Raw genomic sequence first — 23,059 nt, forward strand, 5'->3', positions numbered from 1 at the left:
GCGGTCGCATTCTTATTTCCTTCCATGATAACATCGCGAAACAGGTGTTAAATTCCATTCGGATTGTTTTAAATAATGGGATGTGGCACTGATACCAAGGCGATTTTTCACGAGTCGTTCTCTATCCTGTCGTAATTCATGAGTTAATTGTAGGAGGAGCAATCTTTACAGAGATTTGAGTTATGACCTTTTTTTTATAGTTGGTACCACTAGCAAAAACGGTCAAAAATTTTACAATTTCTGGTTGTCTTTCTACCACCTTTTGATCGTGTCTGCGCCGTATGAATAATTCAATTTTATTAATAACTCAACTCATTAACGTCATGAATAACCAGCGGTCGTCTCGTAACAAAGAAGAAGACACAGACCTTGACTGGGCAAAGCTTTAAATTTTATGGTCCATGACATCATGACTCATTCGTCTTTCTCTCAACGAAGACAATTAAAAGATTTAATTAAGAAGAATGAAACTCGATTATGGAGCGAGCACTGATTTTCTTTTGGTCAATGGGCACGTGGTGGTGGTGGTTTCGACTTTCGAAAATCGAGTTTGGTTGTTGTTGATTGTGAAACTTGTGTTATGCAAAGGAGATGAAGAAGAGATTTACATATTTGTACAAGCTCGGAAGTGTATCATGGTAATTAAATGGATAAATATGTCGAAGAGCGAGCATCGTCAGTTTTCATGTTAAGATAATCGACAAGCTGAATGAACATGTCGAGGATTTTGATCGAGTGCTTAGCAAACATGACTGACGCCCATGCATTGGAACAAAGATGGCGGTCAAGGTCAACAAATGGATGAGATGCGTTTTTGGACTAAAACAATTCACAATTTTTGATCCTTCTTCATTGGAAGTTTGCAGATCCAAAATTGGGTTACTTTTATTCTAATGTTGACAAAAATATGGTTTTTATGTATTGAGTTAAGAAGAAATTGGCGAATTTAAATAATTATTAAAGATTTTGCAAAAGACAGTTCCAGAAACTAAAAAAAATACTCAAAAAAAGTTTAAACAAAGAAGAATCAAGAAAGGAATGCCATTGGGTATTGTTCAAGCTGCAAGAGCCAGAAAGATTAAAAAATAGAGACTAAAAAGAAATATCGATTTAAAATGATTTAAAAACAAACAAAAAAAATGTTATTAAGAAATTCTTCAACAAAAAAAAATCGGTAGAAATTTATCAAAATATTGAACTACAAAAGACATTAATTAAAACAATTCAAAAATTGTATTTTGAAAAATTTTCTTAAGCTTAAACACAAACAGAAATAGAAATAAGTTCCCAATTTTAGACAAATATTGATTTTCAAAATAATGAGCTCTAAAATAGCGACATTTCAAAAATATATATCTTCAAAAAAAAACATACTCGCAAGAAAACATAAAAAAGTCGAATTTGAACAAGGATAGTAGAAATTTCCTATAATATTGATTTCCAAAAAACGGTAGGGGGACTAAATAAATAGTGTCCAAAAATTCGAGTTTAAGATTATTCTTGCCTACAACATGACCTTTTGTAATATCTAGTTAAGTAATTCCTAAATTAGATATTTTTTTAAATATCGGACCACAAACGACAATTGGCGAGACTAAAAAAAAAGAATTCAAAAACTCTATCTTAAAAATTTCTTTAGACAAAACCTAAAATAATGAAAGAAAAGGATTTTCAAATTTTTAGAGATTTTTTAAAATATTCAGCTCCAAAGGAGTATTGATAAAAGTAAAAGATTGTTCAAAAATACTAGTTTAAAACTTCTAAAGACTTGCAACAAGACATAAAAAACTCTAAGGTATTTATCACATTAAAACAAACGTTAGTAGCGATTTTATAAGAACTACAATCGAATCAAAAATTTGACTAAAACATTTCCTTTTTGCAACAAAATAAAAGAATTAAAAAAAATTGACAAATTAAACATTTTGGAAAAGACAGTTGGAAGGACTAAAAAATCCTGAGAAATAAATTTGTAATTATATACAAATGTCGGTAGAAAGTTTTCAAAATTCCAAGAATTAAAGAAGAACATTTTCAAAGTTACAGAGATTTTCCAAATTATCAGGCTCCAAAAGTATGTTGAAAAAACTGAAAACTGAATATTTTTAAATTCCAGCTTAAAAAATTCTCTAAATTTGCAACAAAGCAGAAGGAAATAATTAACAAATCAAAAGAAAACGTTTAAGATTTTGGAAAAGACAGTTGTAGAGAATAAATATTTTTAAACTTTTTGTATTTGCAGACATAGAAAAAGAAAATTCTGAGAAATAAATTAAACAGATACAGATGTGGTAGGAATATCTCAAAATATCAAGCTCTAAAAGACTGAAAACTATTCAGAAGTATCATCTTAGTAATTCGTTCAATATGCAATAAAATATAAATACATACTTCTAATATAAATAAGTGTTAATAAGTTAGATTAGCTGTATTTGAGTCAGTTTTTGCGTATTTTTAAATTTATTTGACACTGTTACTTTACTCACTACTACTCACTGCTCGTTTTTTCCGTTTTGCCATCATGTGTGGGTCTCCGCGGATATCCATCGTTAATATCCTCGGGATCTCCGCGATGTAATTTCACTCGCTTGCAATAAGCCGACAGAACATAATTTAGCCTTTTCTTGTGTTAACAACAGCAATGTAGCGGAAATTTATTAAGTGGTCTGTTAAGAAGCAGCAAAGAGTTATGGACAACATCGCTCGCTTAATTTAAATTCTCCTTCTTTGCAATTAGTACACTTTGAGACCGAAACAATGCTTACAATTAGACTCGACACGCATAAACTCAATTAATCGCTCTCATCTCAATTAGCTGTCGGAATGAGACTTAATAATCGTCGGATAAACATCTGCAAATAGTGATTTAATGAAATCTGATCGAGCGAATGGCAAAAACGAGTTGTAGGAGTTGGTTGCGAGAGACCTAGAAAGTTGCGGTTTTTACAAGAGATGTGTCCCATATCTACATCAAAATCTATTGACCAGAACGGCGAGCCGCATCTGCATGCATACTTCGCGTATATGGCGCTCATGAGGGACTTTTTTCCGAAGGAAATTTAGAAAGTATGGACGGATAATTAAATGGGCTTTGTGTTCAGCACAATGTCGGATTGTGTGCCGCGCTATATTTGGTTCGGACGGTAAATTTTGCAGACGTGAATGAAATTGCTCCTTTGCTCGAAAAGTCCACTTTACTGGATCCACATTTTTCAACCAAATTTTTCAGTGCTAATTTCTATGTTTGCAGTTTTCCATTCTGGTCGCCAACGTCTCAATGTTTTTACTTTGATTTGACAAGAGTTCTCGAATTTTATGATTTTCTTGGTGAAAATTGTTCTTAAATTCATAGAAAATTACCAAATTAACATGCGATTTTGATTTTTTTTTTGTTTTGTTTTGGGTAAGGTCTCAAAATATTTAATTTTTCATTTTTCTAAATTGATACTTACATTTGACAAAAGAATATTTTCTGTGGTATTATAAAAACACATAAAAATAATGCACTTTCAACACTAATTTTGCAAGTTTTTTATTAAATAAAGATTTTAATTTACCTATAAAATAAGCGAATTTGAATTTTGTGACTTTTGGGATAAAAAATGCGCTAAACACTAAGGTATGCCTTGTATGGCAAAAATTTTTCAATTTTTTAGTTTTTGGATAAACAGTTTAAATGACACATTTTATCTGTAAACGTCACAAAAGTGACTCTTTTATGACTAAATGACACCAGTAAAAAAATTATCTTTCTTAGAAACACCAATCAGATCAACGCTACTTTAGTAAAAAAATAAAATTTATCTAATGCTAAATCGTTCCAGAAACCGGGCATGACAGCACTAGTCATCCACTTAATATCCTCATCTGAATTATTTGCCTCACTACGTTCGACAAAATAAACGTTCAACTTTGTCACATACACTATCACTTTTACTCCTAATAACATAATATACTATTAATTTTAATTTTGTAATTTTTCTAATGAAAAACGTTCCTACGTATTTGCGTAAGGTCGGTCACGCTATTTATCTCACTTTAACAAATGCGATTAAAGTAACGCAGAGCTAGTAACGTACGTCAAAACTGTGTCTTACTGTCATACGTGACAGTATACGTGACCTACTGGTCATTTGTAATTTCATTCTTAATGGGGAAAACTGTTTTGAGGCTAATATTTATACCTTCTATATCATCATAACAATCGTAATTCAAGCTCTATAAAAATCCTAATGCCAGGGAGAAGCTTTAATTTTTTACTTTAGTACCAAAATGTCAGAAGCTGTAAAATGTCAAAAACAGACGGAGGTCATGTTGTGTTCTTGATTTACACTACCCTAACCAGCAACTAAAAAAAATTGACTGTATACCGGGTGCGGCATCCGTTACGCCCAGAAGGAAAATCCCCACTTCTAATTAAATAAAATTGTTGAATGTTTTCACACTCACCTGTGTATTAGTAAGGTACAGTCTTTAATTTTTTGGTAATTTTTCATTTACAAACAAAGCCAAAAATAAATAAAAAGTAATTTTCTCACAAAAAGTTTAATTCTAATTTTTATACTGACCTACGCAGACTCACTTCCTACAGTTGTTTACAAAACCAGAAAAAAATACCAATACCAATTTTCCATCTTAACTTTGAAAATCATTTTTATTTATGACCTGCTACTTGTGCCATAGTAAATTTAGGTGATAATGTAAAACTGCAATTGGGGTAAGATTCCAAGGTTTACAACAAAAAGACACTTTAAAGTGGTCGGCTACCAGTAAATGATTCTTCCGTTATACCATTTTGTCATAAATCACGGGTCTGGTTTATGTTTAAATAAAAAAAAGCGATTATTTGGATAACCAAGTCAAAATTTGAAATTGTGATATCAAAGTTTGATGCGCAGGTACAGATTCATTTAGTGTAAAAACTTTATAGGTAAGTTAACTGAAAGTATTCATAAAACACACAAAACTGTTACGGACTCATTTATTATCAAAAAAAAATATAAAAATTGTAAAATTATACCCTATCAATAATTAGTTAGGTACTTATATGAAATTTCGCAAGTTTTAATTAATTAGAAGTCGCGATTAATCAATGGGCGTAACCGATGCTGCACCCGGTAGAAAAATCGTTTCCTGGGACCTACTAGAAATTTTATTACACATTATAAGGGATTAACCAAACAATGGCTTGAATTTTTAACCCTCCATAAATGGCACGTTCCTTTGCAAGTGTTGCTGCACCCACTAGAATAAAACAGGCCCGTATTTAAAACCAAAGTAGTGGTAGAGTTTTACCAAGCTATTATTAAAAAAAATCAGCTTTATTTAATAATAGCTTGTTAATAACCAAATGGCTTTTTTAAATTTCTTAAAATACTTGACTTTAATAACAACTACATCAAAAACTATTAAAATATTTCAAGTATTTTAGACAAAAATAATGTAAGTAATCCGGCACTGTTAAAAAATTGACTTGTTTCCTTGGATTCTGGGTCCGGGTGGGTTCCACTAATTTATGATTTGTTTACCTTCTGGTTTACTCCTAACAATACCGCATATAACTTAAAAGTAATAAAATTTTTAGTAGGTCTTAGGAAAACGATTTTACTATAAGACTGATTATTATTTATGGATACTATCTCTTCTATGTTTTAAAAAATTTAAAAAGTTCAATAGAATAACTAAAAATTTCAGATTTCTGATAATGTCTAAAAAAATTGAATTAGAATTCAAGTTTAGTAAAATTTATTATTTTATTATGATTCAAAGAAATATTTTTTTTCTTAAAATTGAATTAAATAAATGTGAATAATGGTTGAAGAAGCGGTTTTCAAGTTTTTGGTACCTTGTTTCTTTAGAACCCTTTCAGAAAATGTCTAATTTTTTACTTGTTAATGGTTTTAAAGTAGAAAACTCTATCAAAAGTGCGGTTAAAAAAACAAGAGTTTCCCGAATAATAAATAAAAAAAAAATAAACTTCACAGTAATTATAGTATTTTAATATAAAAATATTTATAAGTGTAGTTTCTGATACGATAAGGTGCTGCTGGATCACAACTAGTTTTGTGAAATTAAAATTTTTATATCTGTTTCCACTTTTTACTCAAGTCTCTATTCGGCCTCGTTTCTAAACGATTGAAACCAATATCGATCGCACTCACGATCAAAAAATTTCACCTTATGATTAAAAAATCCACTCAAATCTGGGACGGGATCCACTCTGGGCGAATCGCTTTGTTTTCACTTTTTTGATTAATATTTGTCTAGTTATTGGATTGTCGCATTGCAACAATAATGCCCTCAGGATGATAATTAAGTCATATTAAAACATGAATGATGGTTGTTGAGTCATTACGGAAGTGCATATTTATTGGTAATTTCCTGCCGTAAAGCTTCTTCGGTTTCAGTGTTTTGACAATTTAATGAAGATAATAACACAATTTCGAAGAAGAGCTTCAAAGACAAAAGACTATAACGTGCCGTGAACGAGGGAACTTTAAATATTGATTCTCTCGTATTATGTTCCAGGAAATTTATAATTTGCCCATCTGTCCTCTCGAATAATGGATCATTAACAGACACAATTATCTTGAGATGAGCCGATTACATGACAATATGGCATAACCCTCTTAACCACGAGATTTCCAAGGGGAAGCTCTTCACCAGATGGTTACTCTCAGAGGGTTACCTGTAACAATAATATAGGCAAAAAATTGATTAATGACACTAGCGAAAGTTCATCTTTTTCAATTGTTGTTCCTTTGACAGATCATCTATTAAATCTAATGATTTTTAATGGGGACAATGCATGAACCGATGACAAACGATTAGTTGAAAATTATTTTTAATAATTGGGTCTTCCTATTGTTGTTCCTTAGGGAAAAGAAAGTGTTAGGCACGCGACTGAACGTTGAAGTAGGCTAAAAGATGTCGTGTCAAATTTTGTGATAATTATCGATTTAAGTGGAAGCCTAGATTTTTTCATAATTTTCAGCAATTAGAGGAGTTCTAAAAAGTCTAATTGGTGTCTGGCAGCATTGTGCCAATCCACAAAAGGTTTTTTGCACAGGGTGGCCCACCTGGAACTTTCTCCTTCTGTTATACTAATGAAGGCGAATGATTGGAACAAAAACACCAAATTTTTTAATTTTTAATTTCTTTATAAAAACTTTATATCTTGACCACCAGCAGTTCAGTCATTTAAATTAAAAATATAAGATTTGTGAAAAGTTGTTTTTTTGATCACTGGTAGGGTAGGTATGTGTAGGACATCCTGTTTATGTACAAATAAACATTACATTTTTATGGTTAAATATTTTTTTTAATTACTTACGTAAAATAAACGTTTTATTACTTTTTAGAGCTATATTATGTTCACATATTGCAATAATTAAAAACAAATCAAGGTTACTCTCACATTCACAAAGGATTAGTGTTATAGAAAATTTACGACTCTGACCGGTCATAAGGTCAGTGCATTTTATTATATATTTTATTTTCTTAAAAATTGGTTTTGAGTTAAACATTTTTCTTTGAAAAATCTAATCATTAAACCAATAAAAATATTTTTTCATTTTTTTTATAAAAACGAAAATAAACATGTTTTCAGAATCAGTTTGGAGAATTTTGAAAGATTTTTTTAAATGAGATTTTTGGATTTTTCTTAAAATCGTTTTTTTTTTTATTAATTAGTAGATTAATTTTGATAAAAATATTAATTAATGGCAGCAAAAGAAAGCGTCTAAGAAATTTTGGAGGCCTAAACACCAAAAAATTGAAATAAATTACAGCTAACGGTTTTTGGATGTAAAAATTTTTGAAAGCGAAAGTAACAAAATAATAATGTAACTTTGTTTTAAACATAATTTTTAGAAATTGACGAGAATACAGAATAATTAATTATAAATAAGTAGAGAGACAATTAAATAAGGGTATCTTCCCATCGGAAGGATTATGAAGGATGCATTATGTTTTTCAAGAACACTCTTTAATTTTGACATTTCTTTAACCCATCTGCTGTCTGAGATCACCATAAACAGGAAGTCCGTATTTCAATGATTTTTTCGCAATTTACGATCCAACCTCACAAACACCACACTATCCTCAAACCACTAAACTCGTTGTTAAAATTTATTAAGGCCACACACTCGCCTTATTGCCTATTCATGCATCGGTTGTTTTCATCTCCACATAAACCTACCAAATAATTTACAATTCTACACTCTAGATAATCAAATTAAACTTCAAATCGATTTAATTAAACCCAATTGTGAAACTCGTACGGACAGCGACCTCCTAACTCATGTGCAAACTGTTTTAAAATCGTAGGTTAAGGTTCACGCTTAAACACTTTAGTGGACACTTATTAATTTATGGCTTAAATTAATTTATGGTTGAGGAATTTGATTTTTAACACTTAATAACACAGATGGCCCCGATTTTAGAGCCACTGCATTCTTCCCAAATTTTACAAGTTAATCTCTTGGTGATGAGATTCATTTCCGCATTGTACAAGAACCGGTAAAATACCATCTACCACTTCGGAACTTTTGACGGGTTAAGAAAGTGATTTTTTGTCATTAATGGTCGAATATGGCGAGCACTTTCATGTCACAAGAATCATTTTCTAGCATATATAAAGTAGAGCAAGGTTATTATTAACCTGGAAACCATAATTCGAAGGAAATTTGTTGTTTCGCCATTAAACGAGGCTAATTATTTAATCACTGAAACGCCCATTTGTGGGTTTACTTGAATATACTCCAGTCAACAACCAAGTTACATGCATGCTCGGGAACAAAAGTTTCGTTTCGAAGTCAGTTTAGTTTGAAAATCGATGAATTAGGTCAGAAATTGCTTTTTTCTACAATCGACATATAATGTTAATATTTAGATTGTTGTTATGGTTTCGGAATGACATACTTTTAGGCTCGAGTGCCTAAAAGTAATGTCATTTTAGGCACGAGTGCCTTAAAAAAATGTCATGTAACGTATTTTTTTATTTCAAAAGAAACCAAAAATAATAATGCCATAAAAACACAAAATTAACGCCTTATTTATAATACATAATTATAAATATTAAAGGTACAATTATGAATATTAGAATCCGAGATATTTTGACAATTTTGATTCTGTGCGCTATATTAACACGTGAAGACGTCGAAGAAATTGACAAACACGAGGCTATGCCTTTTAAATCGAATAGGTGAAAACTACCTTTTCCATGATGGTAAGCAATTTTTTCTCCTTGCACCAAATTTTAAATTTGTAAGTTGCTTGATACACAGATTTTCATATTTTGATCTCTCTGGTATAAAGGGCATTCATAGCGCCTTCTGCTACATTTTCGATATCAGAAATTACATCGGAATTACTCATTTTTCCAAATTATGTGAACAAATTTTTCGATATTTTTTCGCAACTTTGCAATTTTTTCGATTTGACAACGTCAAGATTTCCTTAACAATGTCCCATTTTTCATTTATTATAAAAAATTTTGGTGATTATAGAAACAATCATGTATGAAATACCTTGCAAAAGAAGTGTTTAGGCACTTGACGTGTTGGCCACGTCGCATGCGTAAAAGGCTTTCATTTCGTAACTTATTTCAAAAATTTTGAGTGTTTCAGTACACTTTTCAGACAAATTTTTTTCAAATTTTTTGACTCATTAGCTAAAATTAATAAGTGGAAATTTTTTTGACACAAAAATTAACCTAAAATATTTAGTAAAATTTGATTTTAAACATCAAAAACTAAGACTTACTTACTAGAATTCGTGATGTCATGCAATCTTCACCCCAATACCCCTCGTGCATTGATTGAATCCGGAAAATTTTTCTCGTGATTTTCAAAAACGTATAATTAATGACGTTTTTGACAATCACTTGAAAAAATTTCCGGAAACAATCAGTGCACTCGGGATAGTCTAAGTGAAAATTTTGTTTTTTCTCGAATATTTGCCATACCGAGTTAAGTCAAGTCAAATTTGTGTAAAAGTTGTAAACCTTCGACACTATTGGAAAAATTTAAATCATTATCTTGCACTTTGGTGAAAATGGGTGTAAATCTGTCAATTTTTTCAGTTCTGATTCAGTGAATTATTGTATTTTTTTGAGCTGGTAACACCGATCTATGGAGGAAAAATGGCTTTGATGGATGGACATAGTCCACCAACATAGATTAATAACTCTATGTCAGGGCTGTTGGGCTTTTGTTCCCCGCCGGCCCTGACCTTCGCCAAGAGGCCCTCGACGTGGTGGGTCTCGAGAAAGGTGAGATAATGTCGTCATAAATTACCCACCAAACACTTGAAATTAAATCGAAGAAAAATCGCGCATCCAAAGCCCACGTTCTAGGCACTCTCCATTGGAGTCGTATTTGTTTGAGAGATTTACTGGCGGTTGCAACGGATGGGTCAGTCTTTGTGGCGTGGAATGGCCTCTGTACCACAGTCTGGTCTATCTGTCATCGACATCTGTATTGAATAATGCAAATTCTCGGACGTGGACATACAACCGCGACTCGACTTGACTTGCTATCTAATCGACGATCTGGAATTCGCAAGAAATGTTATGACAGGTGGGGAATGCGAAGGGATAAGGACAAGGAAGAGGGCAATTTAACGAAAATTACTGTTGTACTTTCTAAAACTGGTTAAAAGCGTGATTAACAATGTTGCAAATTTCTTAATTTGAGCGGTATTTAGATGTTTCAAAACGTGCTATTAACTTCACTGTATTATATTGATTGCGAAGGTCATAAAATTACAAATACAGAGTGCACCAGAACTCGCGCCCCAGAGAAAATTTTCAAGTAAGGTAAGATACCAGGAACATGAAAAAAATGTTTAAAAAATTCTATCTGTCAAAAAATTTTGACATTTGATATTTTTTATATCTATTTAATGATACTGATGATCTTGTATATGTTTTTTTACTATTATTTAGTAAAAGGACAAAAATTTTGCCAATAAAAGCCACAAATAACATTGAACAAAGTTACAATTTAGGATACAACTTCGTTGTTTCCTCTTTTAATGGTTTATAGCAATAAAATTTGGAAAATAATTTTTCCAGCAGAAATAGAATCAGAGTGCAAACTTTAAACCCTCATAACTTCAAAATTTTTATAGATAAAATTGTTTTAAAATGTTTTCCATGTTTCTGGTATCTTACCTTATATGGATGGTATTTTTCTCTGGGGCGCGAGTTCTGGCGCATCCTGTATGTACTTAATAAAAGTATTTGGTCTTGCAAAATCTGTTTTTTCTTAAACTCAAATTACCAAATCAAAATTTTTTAAAATAAAATTGTTCAAATAACAAAATTTTGACTTTATGGATTTTGTATAAGGTAGAATCCAGTGCTGTTGGTAGAAAACACACAGCAATTAGTTGTAATGTTATGACCAAAAATGAGCATTGTGTCAAAAAAATCAAAAAAGTTGTGTCGATTCAAAAAGTTATTGTGTGGAGGATATATAGATTGCCAATAAATTTTGACAAAATTTATGAAATTTGGCAAGTTCTAAATCGTCCTTCAATTTTAAGTTCAAAATTGTCAATTTTGTAACATTTTTTAGATGTGGTGCAACCAGATACCCTTATCTAATTTCCTTCCTTCTCTCCAATGATTATTTTGTATTCTCGTCATTTTCTGGTCAAAAATAATATTTTTTTAGATCAAAAACTATAGCGGTACTAAATTTATCCTCTTAAACCCTTTTATACATCAGATTTGTCTTTTTTGCTTTGATTTCTTCTGATTTGAATAAAATAGCATACAAACCTCGGTGCTTCTCGTCTTGAGCTCTTATGATAATGAAATAAATATTTCCCACTCCGGTTGTACAATAATAAACTTTTTATTTTCTACCTCATTAAATTCTAGACTATTTTTGTTGTAATTATAATACAAATAAAAAATATGTATATAAAAATTATATTTTTAATAATGTTTAATCAGTAACTGTTTTTTTTTCTCTTAAAAAATTGTCAGTGGACAGTTTAATCGAAAATGGCTTGATTTTTTTGCATTTAGGTGTCGATCTAATTTTGAGATCACGTGAGTCTCGGGGTAATATTTCTCATGTCGGTTGCAATATACTATCTATGTTATTTAACCTTACAAAACCTTCGATTACCTTAGTAATAGTTATGAAACAAGTATATACATAAAAATGTTATTTTTTAAAATTTGGTAATGTTAAACTATTCTTTTCCCAAAAAAATGAATAGTTTTATGGAAACTTTTGCTTTTGAGTGTTTTCTTGGTGTAATGACCGCGATAATCCACGCCGACCCCTGCTTACCGTTAAGCCCTTGAACGTCTCTTAATCGTTAAATTTATCCCGCATAATCTTCTTTAGATTCCTGTGTAAATTACATAAATTTGCCTCGATAGAGGGCAAGATTTACGAGCGTTCTTCTCGGCAACTCTCCATACAATCGGTCGTAATTAACAATGATACACTTGTCACTGCATTCGCTTCCAAACCGAAATAAAAATTTTTCATGTAAGTGTGTCGTTGACCAAATTCTCCGCTTGACACTTTCTTAATTAACGCAATTAATATTTTTTCCAGTGCAAAGTCCCGTTGGCCGGCTCCGCGCCTCTAGGATGGCCCCTGAGCCTCGGTCCATCCGGTGTAGCGATCCACCTGGGCCCTCTCGATCCCTCCGTGCTCAGGAACAGCGACTGCTACTTGTGCATTAGGGGCCGAAGCGCTCCCGGCCTCGAATTGGCCCTCATCTGGCGCCAAAATTTGCACATTCACTGCCACACCATCGCCGAATTCAAAGATCCGCTCAGGAATCTCGAAGACATAATGTGCTCGAATCTGCGTTCAGTGGCCGATTTGGAACTGATGTCGTATGATGATTACGACGGTGCTGAGTTGCCGGAGCTTTTGCAGAATTTGTTAGTGTCGGTGGAGCATGCCATCGAGAGGGTGCCTCTGGATGATTTGACTTTTCCGTGTCCGCAGTGTCTTCAGTATTTGCCGCTGGATAGGCGGGAAGAGGAAGTGATGTCGTGTGCCTGTCAGTGTTCTTGTAGGCTGCCCGAGAGTCCGGTGCTCAAGAGGGATTCCGCCATGCAAACTAGTCCAATGTTTGAGTTTGCGGGGTCTATACCGCATATTGATAGCGATGAGGAGGATGATAAGGACTCGATCATAAGTGGTAAGTTTGAAATAAAAAATAAATAAAATACAAGCAATAATTATTTCTTTTTTTTTTTCAAAATTAAACTCTAAATCGAAAAAAAAGTTTCTTGTGGAATCCTTCCACACGAAGGGGAAAAGGGAATTTTGAAAAACGTTACATCTTTATAGTAATTTCTTATTTTATTCAGCAAATTAACAGTTTAATCAGAAATTGCTTGTTGCCATACCTTTTCGGGACATATGTCCAGGCTGGACTAAAAAATTACTCATATTGGAACAAACCTTCTCAAACAATATTTATTCGATTGCTTATAAATAATAATTAAAATAATAATAAAATAAATGCATATTAAAAATATTTATAAAATTTTTGTGATTTTTGTTCAAATATTCCTATAATATAATTTAGAAATTGATTGCTTTTTTTTTCTGTTTTGATTTCGTCTGAAATATTTGCCAATCGGAATGACTCAAAATAGCTATTTTCAAAATAAATATGATTTTAAGGTTTTATTTTTTTATGGAAAAAATTACTACAATTACTATTCAAAAACACAGTTAAGTTAATGTAATAGTTATTTTTATTACAAGGGAGGAAAGTGTGTATCTTTTTCTTCCTGCCCAAGACTTGTCGAGGGCAGTAACTACCCAGGGAGGAAAAGACACTTAACGTGTATACAGGGTGCGCCAGAACTCGCGCCCCAGAGAAAAATGCCATATAAGGTATGGTACCAGGAACATGGAAAAAATGCTAAAAAAATTTTATCTATAAAAATTTCAAAGTTATGAGGGTTTAAAGTTTGCACTTTGACTCTATTTATTTCTGTTGCAAAAATAATTTTTCAATTTTTTTTGCTATAGGCTATTAAAAGAGGAAACAAGGAAGCTTTATCCTAAATTGTAACTCTGTTCAATGTTATTTGTGGCTTTTATTGGCAAAATTTTTGTACCTTTACTAAATAATTGTAAAAAACATATACAAGATCATTAGCATCATTAAATACATATAAAAAAATGTCAAATGTCAAAAAATAAATGTCAAAATTTTTTGACAGATAGAATTTTTTAAACATTTTTTTCATGTTCCTGGTATCTAAACTTACTTAAAAATTTTCTCTGGGGCGCGAGTTCTGGCGCACATAATTTTTCCTACGATCCTGCAAAAAAAACTTAAAAAATTACCATTTTTCTTGAGATTCGCCATTAAATCTAGCAGCATGTTTTTCTAATTCTATGGGCGAGGTAAAATTTTTACCTCCCTGTGAGGTTATATATCTTTTTAATGTAATTTTAACAGATGTGGGAGGAAAAAAACTTTAAAACTTTTACCTCCCTGGGAAGTAATTGGCCACTTCCGAAATTAGAGTGGAAAAGCTTATTTTCTGTTGGGGTCCTACGAAAAATATACAACTCTTATTTTTTTATAAATTAGTTCAATTTAGAAATTCTTTTGTTCCTTTTTTATTAGAAGTATTATTTTTAATATAATTTTTAGTAATTAAGTGATAATCAAAATTTGACAAAAAATATTTCTTATCATAGGTTTTATTATACATTATTAAAACTGTAATAATGAGCCGAATTTAATAATTGCTACATTTGTAAAAAGACAAAAATTGTGTGATTTTAGAAACTGGAAATAAATAATTAATACATCTTTCAAATTGCTGTGGACGGTCAAGGACCTACATAGAAATAGCATCTTTTAGACACACTTTTGTGGAATTTTCCAGAAACATGGACACAAAGTTTTTTTCATGAATTTATTATCCACTCCGATTTTAGGATATAAAGTCTGTTTTTTGATTTTTTGTGAAATTTTGGTTAAACTAGGTACTTAATTTTTAGAACTGTGTGAGAAGCAAACTACTATAACAAGGTGTTCAGTTTTTAAGATATGAAAAAAAAAATTCATTGCAACCGGCGTTGTAATTTCTACTGAAGAGTGTCTGCCGTTTAATGATTAGTTGTCTAAACAGAAGTAAATTTTCAAAAATATAGTTTTTATAATTACGCAAATGTCAGACAAATTTGGACTATGTATACCATGAAGAAAATAATTTTTGGTAAACTGTTTGTTTTCGATTTTCCTAAAAGCGAAATAAAAAAAAAATTGCTACTTTTTATTTTGTTTAACCGAACTTTATTTCGCATTTTTAATACATATTAATACATAGTTTTTTGTTGTTAATTTTTTTTGTAAAAAAATCTTTAGTAGTCATTTTTGATAGTTCTTTTCATCACACGCATTGAAAGTAAACAGTGAAAACACTTTAATCATCTCCATCTGTTAACAAAGAAACACCTCGAGGGCCTCTTCAAAACCCACAATTACCAGGTGGCAAAAAAATCTTGTAAAAAATTGCTAAGTGGTTCTCATCTTTACCGAATTGACAAATAGGTGTCATTGGAGTATTTAACATGTGGGCAGTGGAGTGAGTTTACCTGAGGGAAGCATTAATCATTGTTCGCTCGGCTTCCTGTGCTTATTCACTTTATAAACATATGCAGACTGCATCTTCGACCTAAATAATCTCAATTTTGACAGGTACGAGACTCTGTTTATAATCTGAGATCAGCGTTCGAGTCGTGAATGTTGATGAACTCGCATCAGACACACGTGGAGCCACAAAACTTCAATGGTTGCAGAACTCATCTAATTGGATGTCAATTAGAACTAGATGCATATTTATGGCGTGATCCGTTTCTGTGGCTTAGGGGTGTTTGCTTGTATTATATGAGGAAAGATTTGCGTGTCTTTATACGGAACGATTTCCATTTATTTACGATTTATAAACGCAGTTAAATAATCGTTACAGTTTGTTATTAAATAATTACAAGTTCGCGTTTGCTGCAATTAATATAATTAATTGAGGGACACTGATAGCTTCGGGTGAAGATAATTACTGATTTTCAAATGATTAAAACAGATGAAACAATTAAAGAAGGTAAAAAATTAGAGGCGGAGTTTGATCTCCACTGCTCGTTACACGTAGAACCAATCAATTAATAATCAGAGGCAAAAAGAGGCAATTAACAGCTTTCTTTACAATTGCGGCCTTTGAAACCAATCAAACGAAATTTATCTCTAAATTAATGTAAAAAATATGAATGAATAAAATCTACAAGATGCTAAATTACTAGTCAGTCAGTTTTCTGTCTTGATCCATCATCGAAAAGCCTTCAAAAACATTAAAAATCGTTGCAAACAATTTCAAATGGTTGAAAATTTATCTTAATTAAACTTTATTTGACATTCATTGGTCAGTGAAAAAAATAGTAAGAGAAAGAAACGAAAAAATTAATCTTTGAGTTTGATTTTATCGTCCATAAAGGCCACAATATGTGTTGTGAGGCCTAAACGACAGTTTTCACTTTCTTAGGTTCGGTTTTGTTTACTTTTTCAATTAATTCATGAAAAGCTGCTTCATTAAGTGTTATTATAGTTACAAAGAAACCCGTTGGAGAGTTAACACCTACATTAACATCTTTACAATTGATGAAACACAACCGATTTACACGGTAGAAATCCTTCTACGTGATGTTTTAATCTACTTCAGTAATGTGCTTTATTTACTTAACTGAACTTGCGGAAATAACACTTCTTGTGGATAAATATTGATGCTCTTTGGGGTCAACTTTTTTAGTTTTCTCTTTTGTAAATCATTCTGAAAACGCGAATTTTCAGCAGCCGGTAATATATCTCGGCAATAAACCGATAAACAAGCAACTAATTGCACAATTGCATGTTTTCACATCTACACATTCTTTTTCCGATTCCTTATTATATTTGATTAATTAACGCTTATGTGGAAGTTCGCGTGCGAATGCACCTGTCAAATATTAAATACAGCACCGTAAGTGAAGGTGTTAAGTGTAATTTACTCATCTCGATACTAAAGTTTTATACACTCACTGATAATTTAGCCGAGTCGGGGAGAAAAATGCAGTGAAGGTATAGACAGAGGAGAAAAAAGGCTAATTGCGGGCTCGTAGCCGGAGGTCGTTTCTATTTCTACTGTTTCATGTTAAATGTGGTAAGGAAGTACTACCGAGGCGCACGATGCGGGAGAAACTCGTTAAAACGGGGATTTTGTTTCTAAATTTTCTGATTATTTTTTGATAACGCGGAAACTGACGGTATTGCATAAGATTTACCCTCGGATTTCATCCGAAAACGCCCAAAGAAGGGCGAAACACCAGCAAACAAGAATTTGGCTTTAACAAAACTTCTTTACATAAGATTCTATAAATTTTTGGGAAAATAATTTCACAATTTCACACGGAAATGACCAGAAATAGGTGAAATATTGCAAACTCGGAAACCGTGGGTTTTACATGAAAACTAGTCACAGGTTTTGATTCCCCAAATTATGAAAATAAGTTAAAAATAACTCCCGGATTTCACCCGGAAGCTATCAAAGTTGGGTGAACTACCGAAAACTTGAAAACCGTTCTCTCTAGATATAAACAGTGTTGGATACATATTTATCGGACGATTTTACTTAAAATTTGATAAATTTTCGGAAAAATAATTTCAAGTTTTCTCCCGGATTTCACCTGAGAACGACTAGAAAGGGCGAAATATCGCTCTATATGAAAAGCATGGTTTCGACGAATTATTTTTGATGTAAAATTCACATTTTTCAAAATATATTAATGTTTCACCTGGAAATGACCAGAAATAAACGACAAATTTTATACTCGGAAACTTCGGTTCTAGATTAACAAAAGTGACAGATTTTGATTAGCCCAATGATTTTACATAACGTTCTGTTAATTTTTGGAAAAAATAAGTTAAAATTTGTATTTTTCATAATATTTTGCAAATTCGAATAATAATCTCAAAAGTTGGTCAAACTGATGGTTTTAGATGATAAACTTCAGTGACGGATTTATATTCTCCGGACGATTTTGTTAAATACATAATTTCAAATTTACACTTGGACACGCGGAAACGACCAAAGTTTAACGAGATATTTCGAAAACCGTTGATTTTTGTGGCAATTTTACATAAAGTTTTGTATCAAATTTACCTTCGGATCTTACAACTCAAGATGGACGAAAGTCTGGAAACTGGACTCTTATTGGCTCTAAATCAAAAATTGTAACCGGTTCGTGTCCCACAGACTATTTTACATAAGATTTTACCTGAAAACAACCAAAAATAATCCGAAAACTAGTTCACTAGTGAATTGGTCAGAGTACAACACGTCCCAATTCCTATAATTTACCTTTTAGCTCCAGCGGTACCATCGCAGAACTCATCATTAGTTTATTTTGAACGCCACATCAAACGCGTCTCGAATTTCCAAATCCATCCTGCATTCTTATGAAAGTTCTTTATTAGCTTTAAATTAAATCTTCTATCGTGCCTTCTTGTAGAATATCATTTCCGTATACGTCTCGATATCGGCTCTGCGGCTTTTCCTATTATTTACAATCGCAAAAGACAGGGTACAAATATGTAATCTTCCATAAAAGCGCGTGTATTACCAAATACGGGCCGATCGGTTATAAAGCCGGGACAAAAAGCGCACAACGCGATTATTTCTTTTGCCAAAGGGCGAACGTGCGACCACCTTTTACTCGAAACAAGAGGGAAAAAATGGTGCGAAAAATCCAGATTGTGGGAAGTACCAAAAACGGGGCCAATGGACGCCCACAAGGGAACGGAACTTTGCTCCGATTTGGACAACCAAGGCGATCCAGATTTGGAAATGGTCAAAAGTTGAACTTTTTGGTGTTGCAATTTGGACAAATTTTATTATTTACAAGAAGTTGAAGCGAGTCACGTTGGTCGTTGGCACATTTTTCATTCATAAGACCGCAGTAGCGAAAGTAATTCATACAGAGAGCCCACTCGTCGACATGCATTGTATCTGTAATAAACAGTTAGACTGGTGGGCATGCATATGCATGCAGTGTACGATATTCTGGGTTTGTGCGTTGGCGTCTTGCATATTCAAGTATTATTCAATTTAACCATTTTTACCATGGATTTGGGACGCATTCTCTGTCTCCCAGCGCGACTAATAAATCGCAATTAGGCGAGTTTGGAACGTGCTTTGGGACGCAAATTGCCCGACTATCGACATGGTGATTTATTACCAGAAATGGGGATTTAATAGATAATCGCGTGCGGGAATGATAATCTACAAGTGGGCGAAAGATGAGGACCGAGAATGACGCCCTGGGGCACGCATAAAACTAGATGAAGTTGTGTTTAATGAAATAATCAATTGGCAGGTTGTTTAAAACTATTTTATATTTTATAGCTTGTTGGTGGGCGTTGAACAAGAAATAAACTAGAATTATGTTTTAGGAAATTAAACCATGTTTTATCTGCAACTCCAAAATCTCCTTTCTAATAAACTAAAATCATAAAAAAAAACACTTCAAGATGTTGTTCAATTTTTGAGGCTAGACGCAGGCCCATATAAAATTGTATCCACTTTTTAGGTTATTTATTGACAGATTTTTTTTAATTAGCAATATACTTAAAGAAATAGTTTTGTAAGCTTTGATTTTTTAATTAATTTTTTAAGGAAAATAATGTTAATTAGACATTGAAGTAAAAAAATCTTTCTGTACATAATTATGTTCATAGCACTTTTAAAAAAAATATTGTCGCTTTCAGTTTTTAAGAACAATAATAATTAGGAATATATGATCAAGACTAAGACGCTTACAATTTGTTGTAAAATATGAAAAACTGTTCAAACTAAGTCCTCTTTTCACAACTGATCTGCCTCTAATTTTGGAGCAGGGTGTAAACAGAAAACTACCACCGATCCGAAAAGTTAACTAACACATTTCTAAGATTTTCATACTGTTGTAAAATTGCGGTGGGAAGAAATATATATTTCTTATTACTCTCGCTCACTAGAGTATGAATGAAATAGAAACAGTAACGTTTCATCCCCTAAATGTTATCTCTGTCAAACACATCAATTAAGTGAGATGCAACTATTTTGAAACGGCGTGAATCGGAAACAAGAAGTATCACTTTCTGCTAGCTTACCAGAAATTTTAAACCAGTTCATAAATGAAACAAAGATTTCACAAAAAACGAAGCAATAAATTTTTCGCTCTGAAAAAAAACTATTCCATTCGTTGTCTCCTATGTAATTGACAATTTTTTCCGTTTTAGTTTTGTAGGTATCTTTATTGAACAGTTTGAGAGTCGCTCTTTTAAGAATGCATAGAACCCTCTCTTGTACTATAACGCTTTTTCATTTTATGCATGCATTAGAGAAAGACCACAAACCTATGCGTCGCCGTCGAGTAAAGAGTTACGTACTTTACGAATCAATGATGTAGAAAGAGACAGAAAATTTTAAGCATGCCTGGGATTGTGGTTTCACCAAATTTTATATCTTAGAAATCTCGTAGTAGATATAGTGCTGCCACTCTCTGGGACAATAACTATAAGAACATTACCAAAAAAAAATACAGAGATTCCAGGATTAAGAACCATAAAATGCAAAATTTTAAATCAAGTTGAAGATTACGTATTTTTTAAAAAGAAAATTGACCTGTTTGAACCTTTTGCGAAAACAAAATATTTTCAGTTTTAATAAGATTATTCCATAATTTTGTTGCTCACTGTATGTTATGAATACTCATATTTGGGTGCTCAAGGATTTTTTTTAATAGAAAAGAGGGAATAAAAACACAAAAATGGATATAAAAAAGAAACCTAAAGTTATAAAACAGAACAGAAATATTAGAAAAATGAAAATAAATTCAAAAGTCAATGAAGATGTAAAACAATACATAATAATGAACAAGTCTTTGACAAATTGCTAAATTAAGCAAAATTTTCCAAAATCGTGGTTCATCTAAGTAAACATTTTTTTTTGGATAGTCTTTTCGATGTTCTGACAGAAAAATCTTGTTAAATTTTCCCGTTTCAGGCTAAGAAAGAGTACTCGTGCGCTCGCACTGTTATTCTTGATCAATGACCAGTCCAGCATCCACAACAGATCCCGTTACCAGTGCGTTGTTTATGCATCGAATATTGAATAAACCTCGACCGATCGAAGGTATCTCGCGTAGGTTTGATTTGTTAATTGAATTGCATCGAGAAAAATCCTCAACTGCATGCAACAACAATCATACATAAACATTACGGCACAAGTGAAACTGTAAATTCCGCACTCCGGGCCGTCCCACACGCCGCTGCGAGAAAATCTTTAATTATATCGTCGAACGTAATTGCACTTCATGACAGGAAAATTATTCTAAACGGCCGTTCTCTCCGTCTAAACCGCGTTAAGATTAATCTGAATATGTCAAAGTGGACTCTCTTGAACTGCGAGAAAACACATCACAAATTACTAAGTGGTTGCAAACAGCAGTTTTTCTAACGCGACCAACGGTGAAATCGAAAGTTATCGGAAGATGGAGTATCGGAAGAATTGCCCTTTCTTGAGCTACGCCTAAGGATGGTTAATGGCGAGAATGCATCGCAAATATTGGCTTTGCTCTAAAGGTTTGTCGAAAGTGAAGTGAAGTGAAGCTGCCGATGCGGATATTTGTATTGGGTTTTTTTTTCTACAATCACACTCGAATACGATTGTCATTTATTTTCTTGAATGTCCTTCAGTTAAAAAAAATTCCTAAGTTTACAATGATTACGTTTATTTTTCCTCATATATACGACGACGTTCTTTTTTTTAAATTGCAAATTTAATAGGGGCCTGATCGCATTCGCGTTAAGGCCCGTCCGGAGCAAACTTGGCCTTCAGAATTTTACAACACTGGTTCAGCTGTCAAGCTGGGAAGGGTAGCAGTCATAAACGACAATCTAGTGGAAGAACATAATTTACAACACCCAAATTGCCGRACGCTGGTTATCTGTATGATTTCGAAACTTTGCTGAYACGGTTTTGTTGTGGTGCTTTCAGGTATAAATTCGCCCAAATTTTTATTAGCATTGTTGTAATATTGCTGCCCGATTTTAGATTGCGAATTATTTAATTTTGGATTACCTCTTGAAGTTATCGACTTGGATAACAACAATCTATATTTCGCTAGTTGTAAAAGTTCAAAAAAGCGCCGCAATCCACTTTTGTTTTTGACTTTGAAATTTTAATTTTTTTTAAAACGATTTTCTTGTCGGGCTCGCAAATATAATTTTATACTTTTTAATGTTTTATTAGGATTCTTTTAATATTATCGTAGATAATTGCCAATTTAGTTTACMTATAAGGAGGTTATATCATCTTGGTGATAAATAATAACACATAAATAAAAATCAAAGGAAATAATTTTTTATTTAGTAAAAWTTRTTATTAATTATCTTATTCAATTGAATTTCCCTTAGTGGCATACTTCTGGACGCTCTTGGATCAATTATTTCCGGAAGTAGTGCCCTCATGTAAAATTTCTCCAACTTCGACTCCATTTTTTGAGAGTAGAAACAGACCAAAAATTATTGAAATGGATTATTTGAAATGAAATGAATAATTATTCTGTAGTCTGTATGTATGAGAATTATGAATTATAAATTATAAAACATTTATTTAACTTGCAATTGTAGTGAAATTATAATTTTCATTTASGCGAAAGGTATTGATTGTAAAGCAATTTTAAAAATCTCTAAAATTTTCTTTTACAAATTCAAGACATCTGTGTCATCAGCTTGTCGGCGGGTGTGGTTGTAAATTTGGGTCTAATTGTTTGCGGTTAGTTTTTATGTGGGGGTTGTAAATAATCTTGTGCTCACTCGATTTTCGATTCCAAATCGTCCTACCTCTGTAGAGGTGTTAMTTATAAATATTTTTTTACCAGACTTGAAATTATCACCTTAATATACAACAATCTACATTTTGACTGTTTTAAAAGTTCGGTAAAACGTCTTAAAATGTATTTTTTTAAAATGCGCA

At 32.3% G+C, this 23,059-nt stretch overlaps 1 protein-coding gene across 6 annotated transcripts in view; it reads left to right on the forward strand.

Annotated features, from left to right (window-relative positions):
* The window catches only part of LOC123007598, a 143,190-nt gene that overhangs the window by 80,512 nt on the left and 39,619 nt on the right, over nucleotides 1–23,059 (forward strand). For all 6 annotated transcript variants that reach the window (XM_044402986.1, XM_044403015.1, XM_044403007.1 and 3 more), the window contains one exon: nucleotides 12,585–13,182. In XM_044402986.1, coding sequence (XP_044258921.1) covers nucleotides 12,585–13,182 — 598 coding nt within the window. The remainder of the gene's footprint in view (nucleotides 1–12,584; nucleotides 13,183–23,059) is intronic.

This window comes from Tribolium madens, unplaced genomic scaffold, assembly GCF_015345945.1.
Source record: "Tribolium madens isolate multiple individuals breed KSU strain unplaced genomic scaffold, Tmad_KSU_1.1 Scaffold_11;HRSCAF=98;Tcas5.2_LG3b, whole genome shotgun sequence".
Classification (NCBI taxonomy): Eukaryota; Metazoa; Arthropoda; class Insecta; order Coleoptera; family Tenebrionidae; genus Tribolium; species Tribolium madens.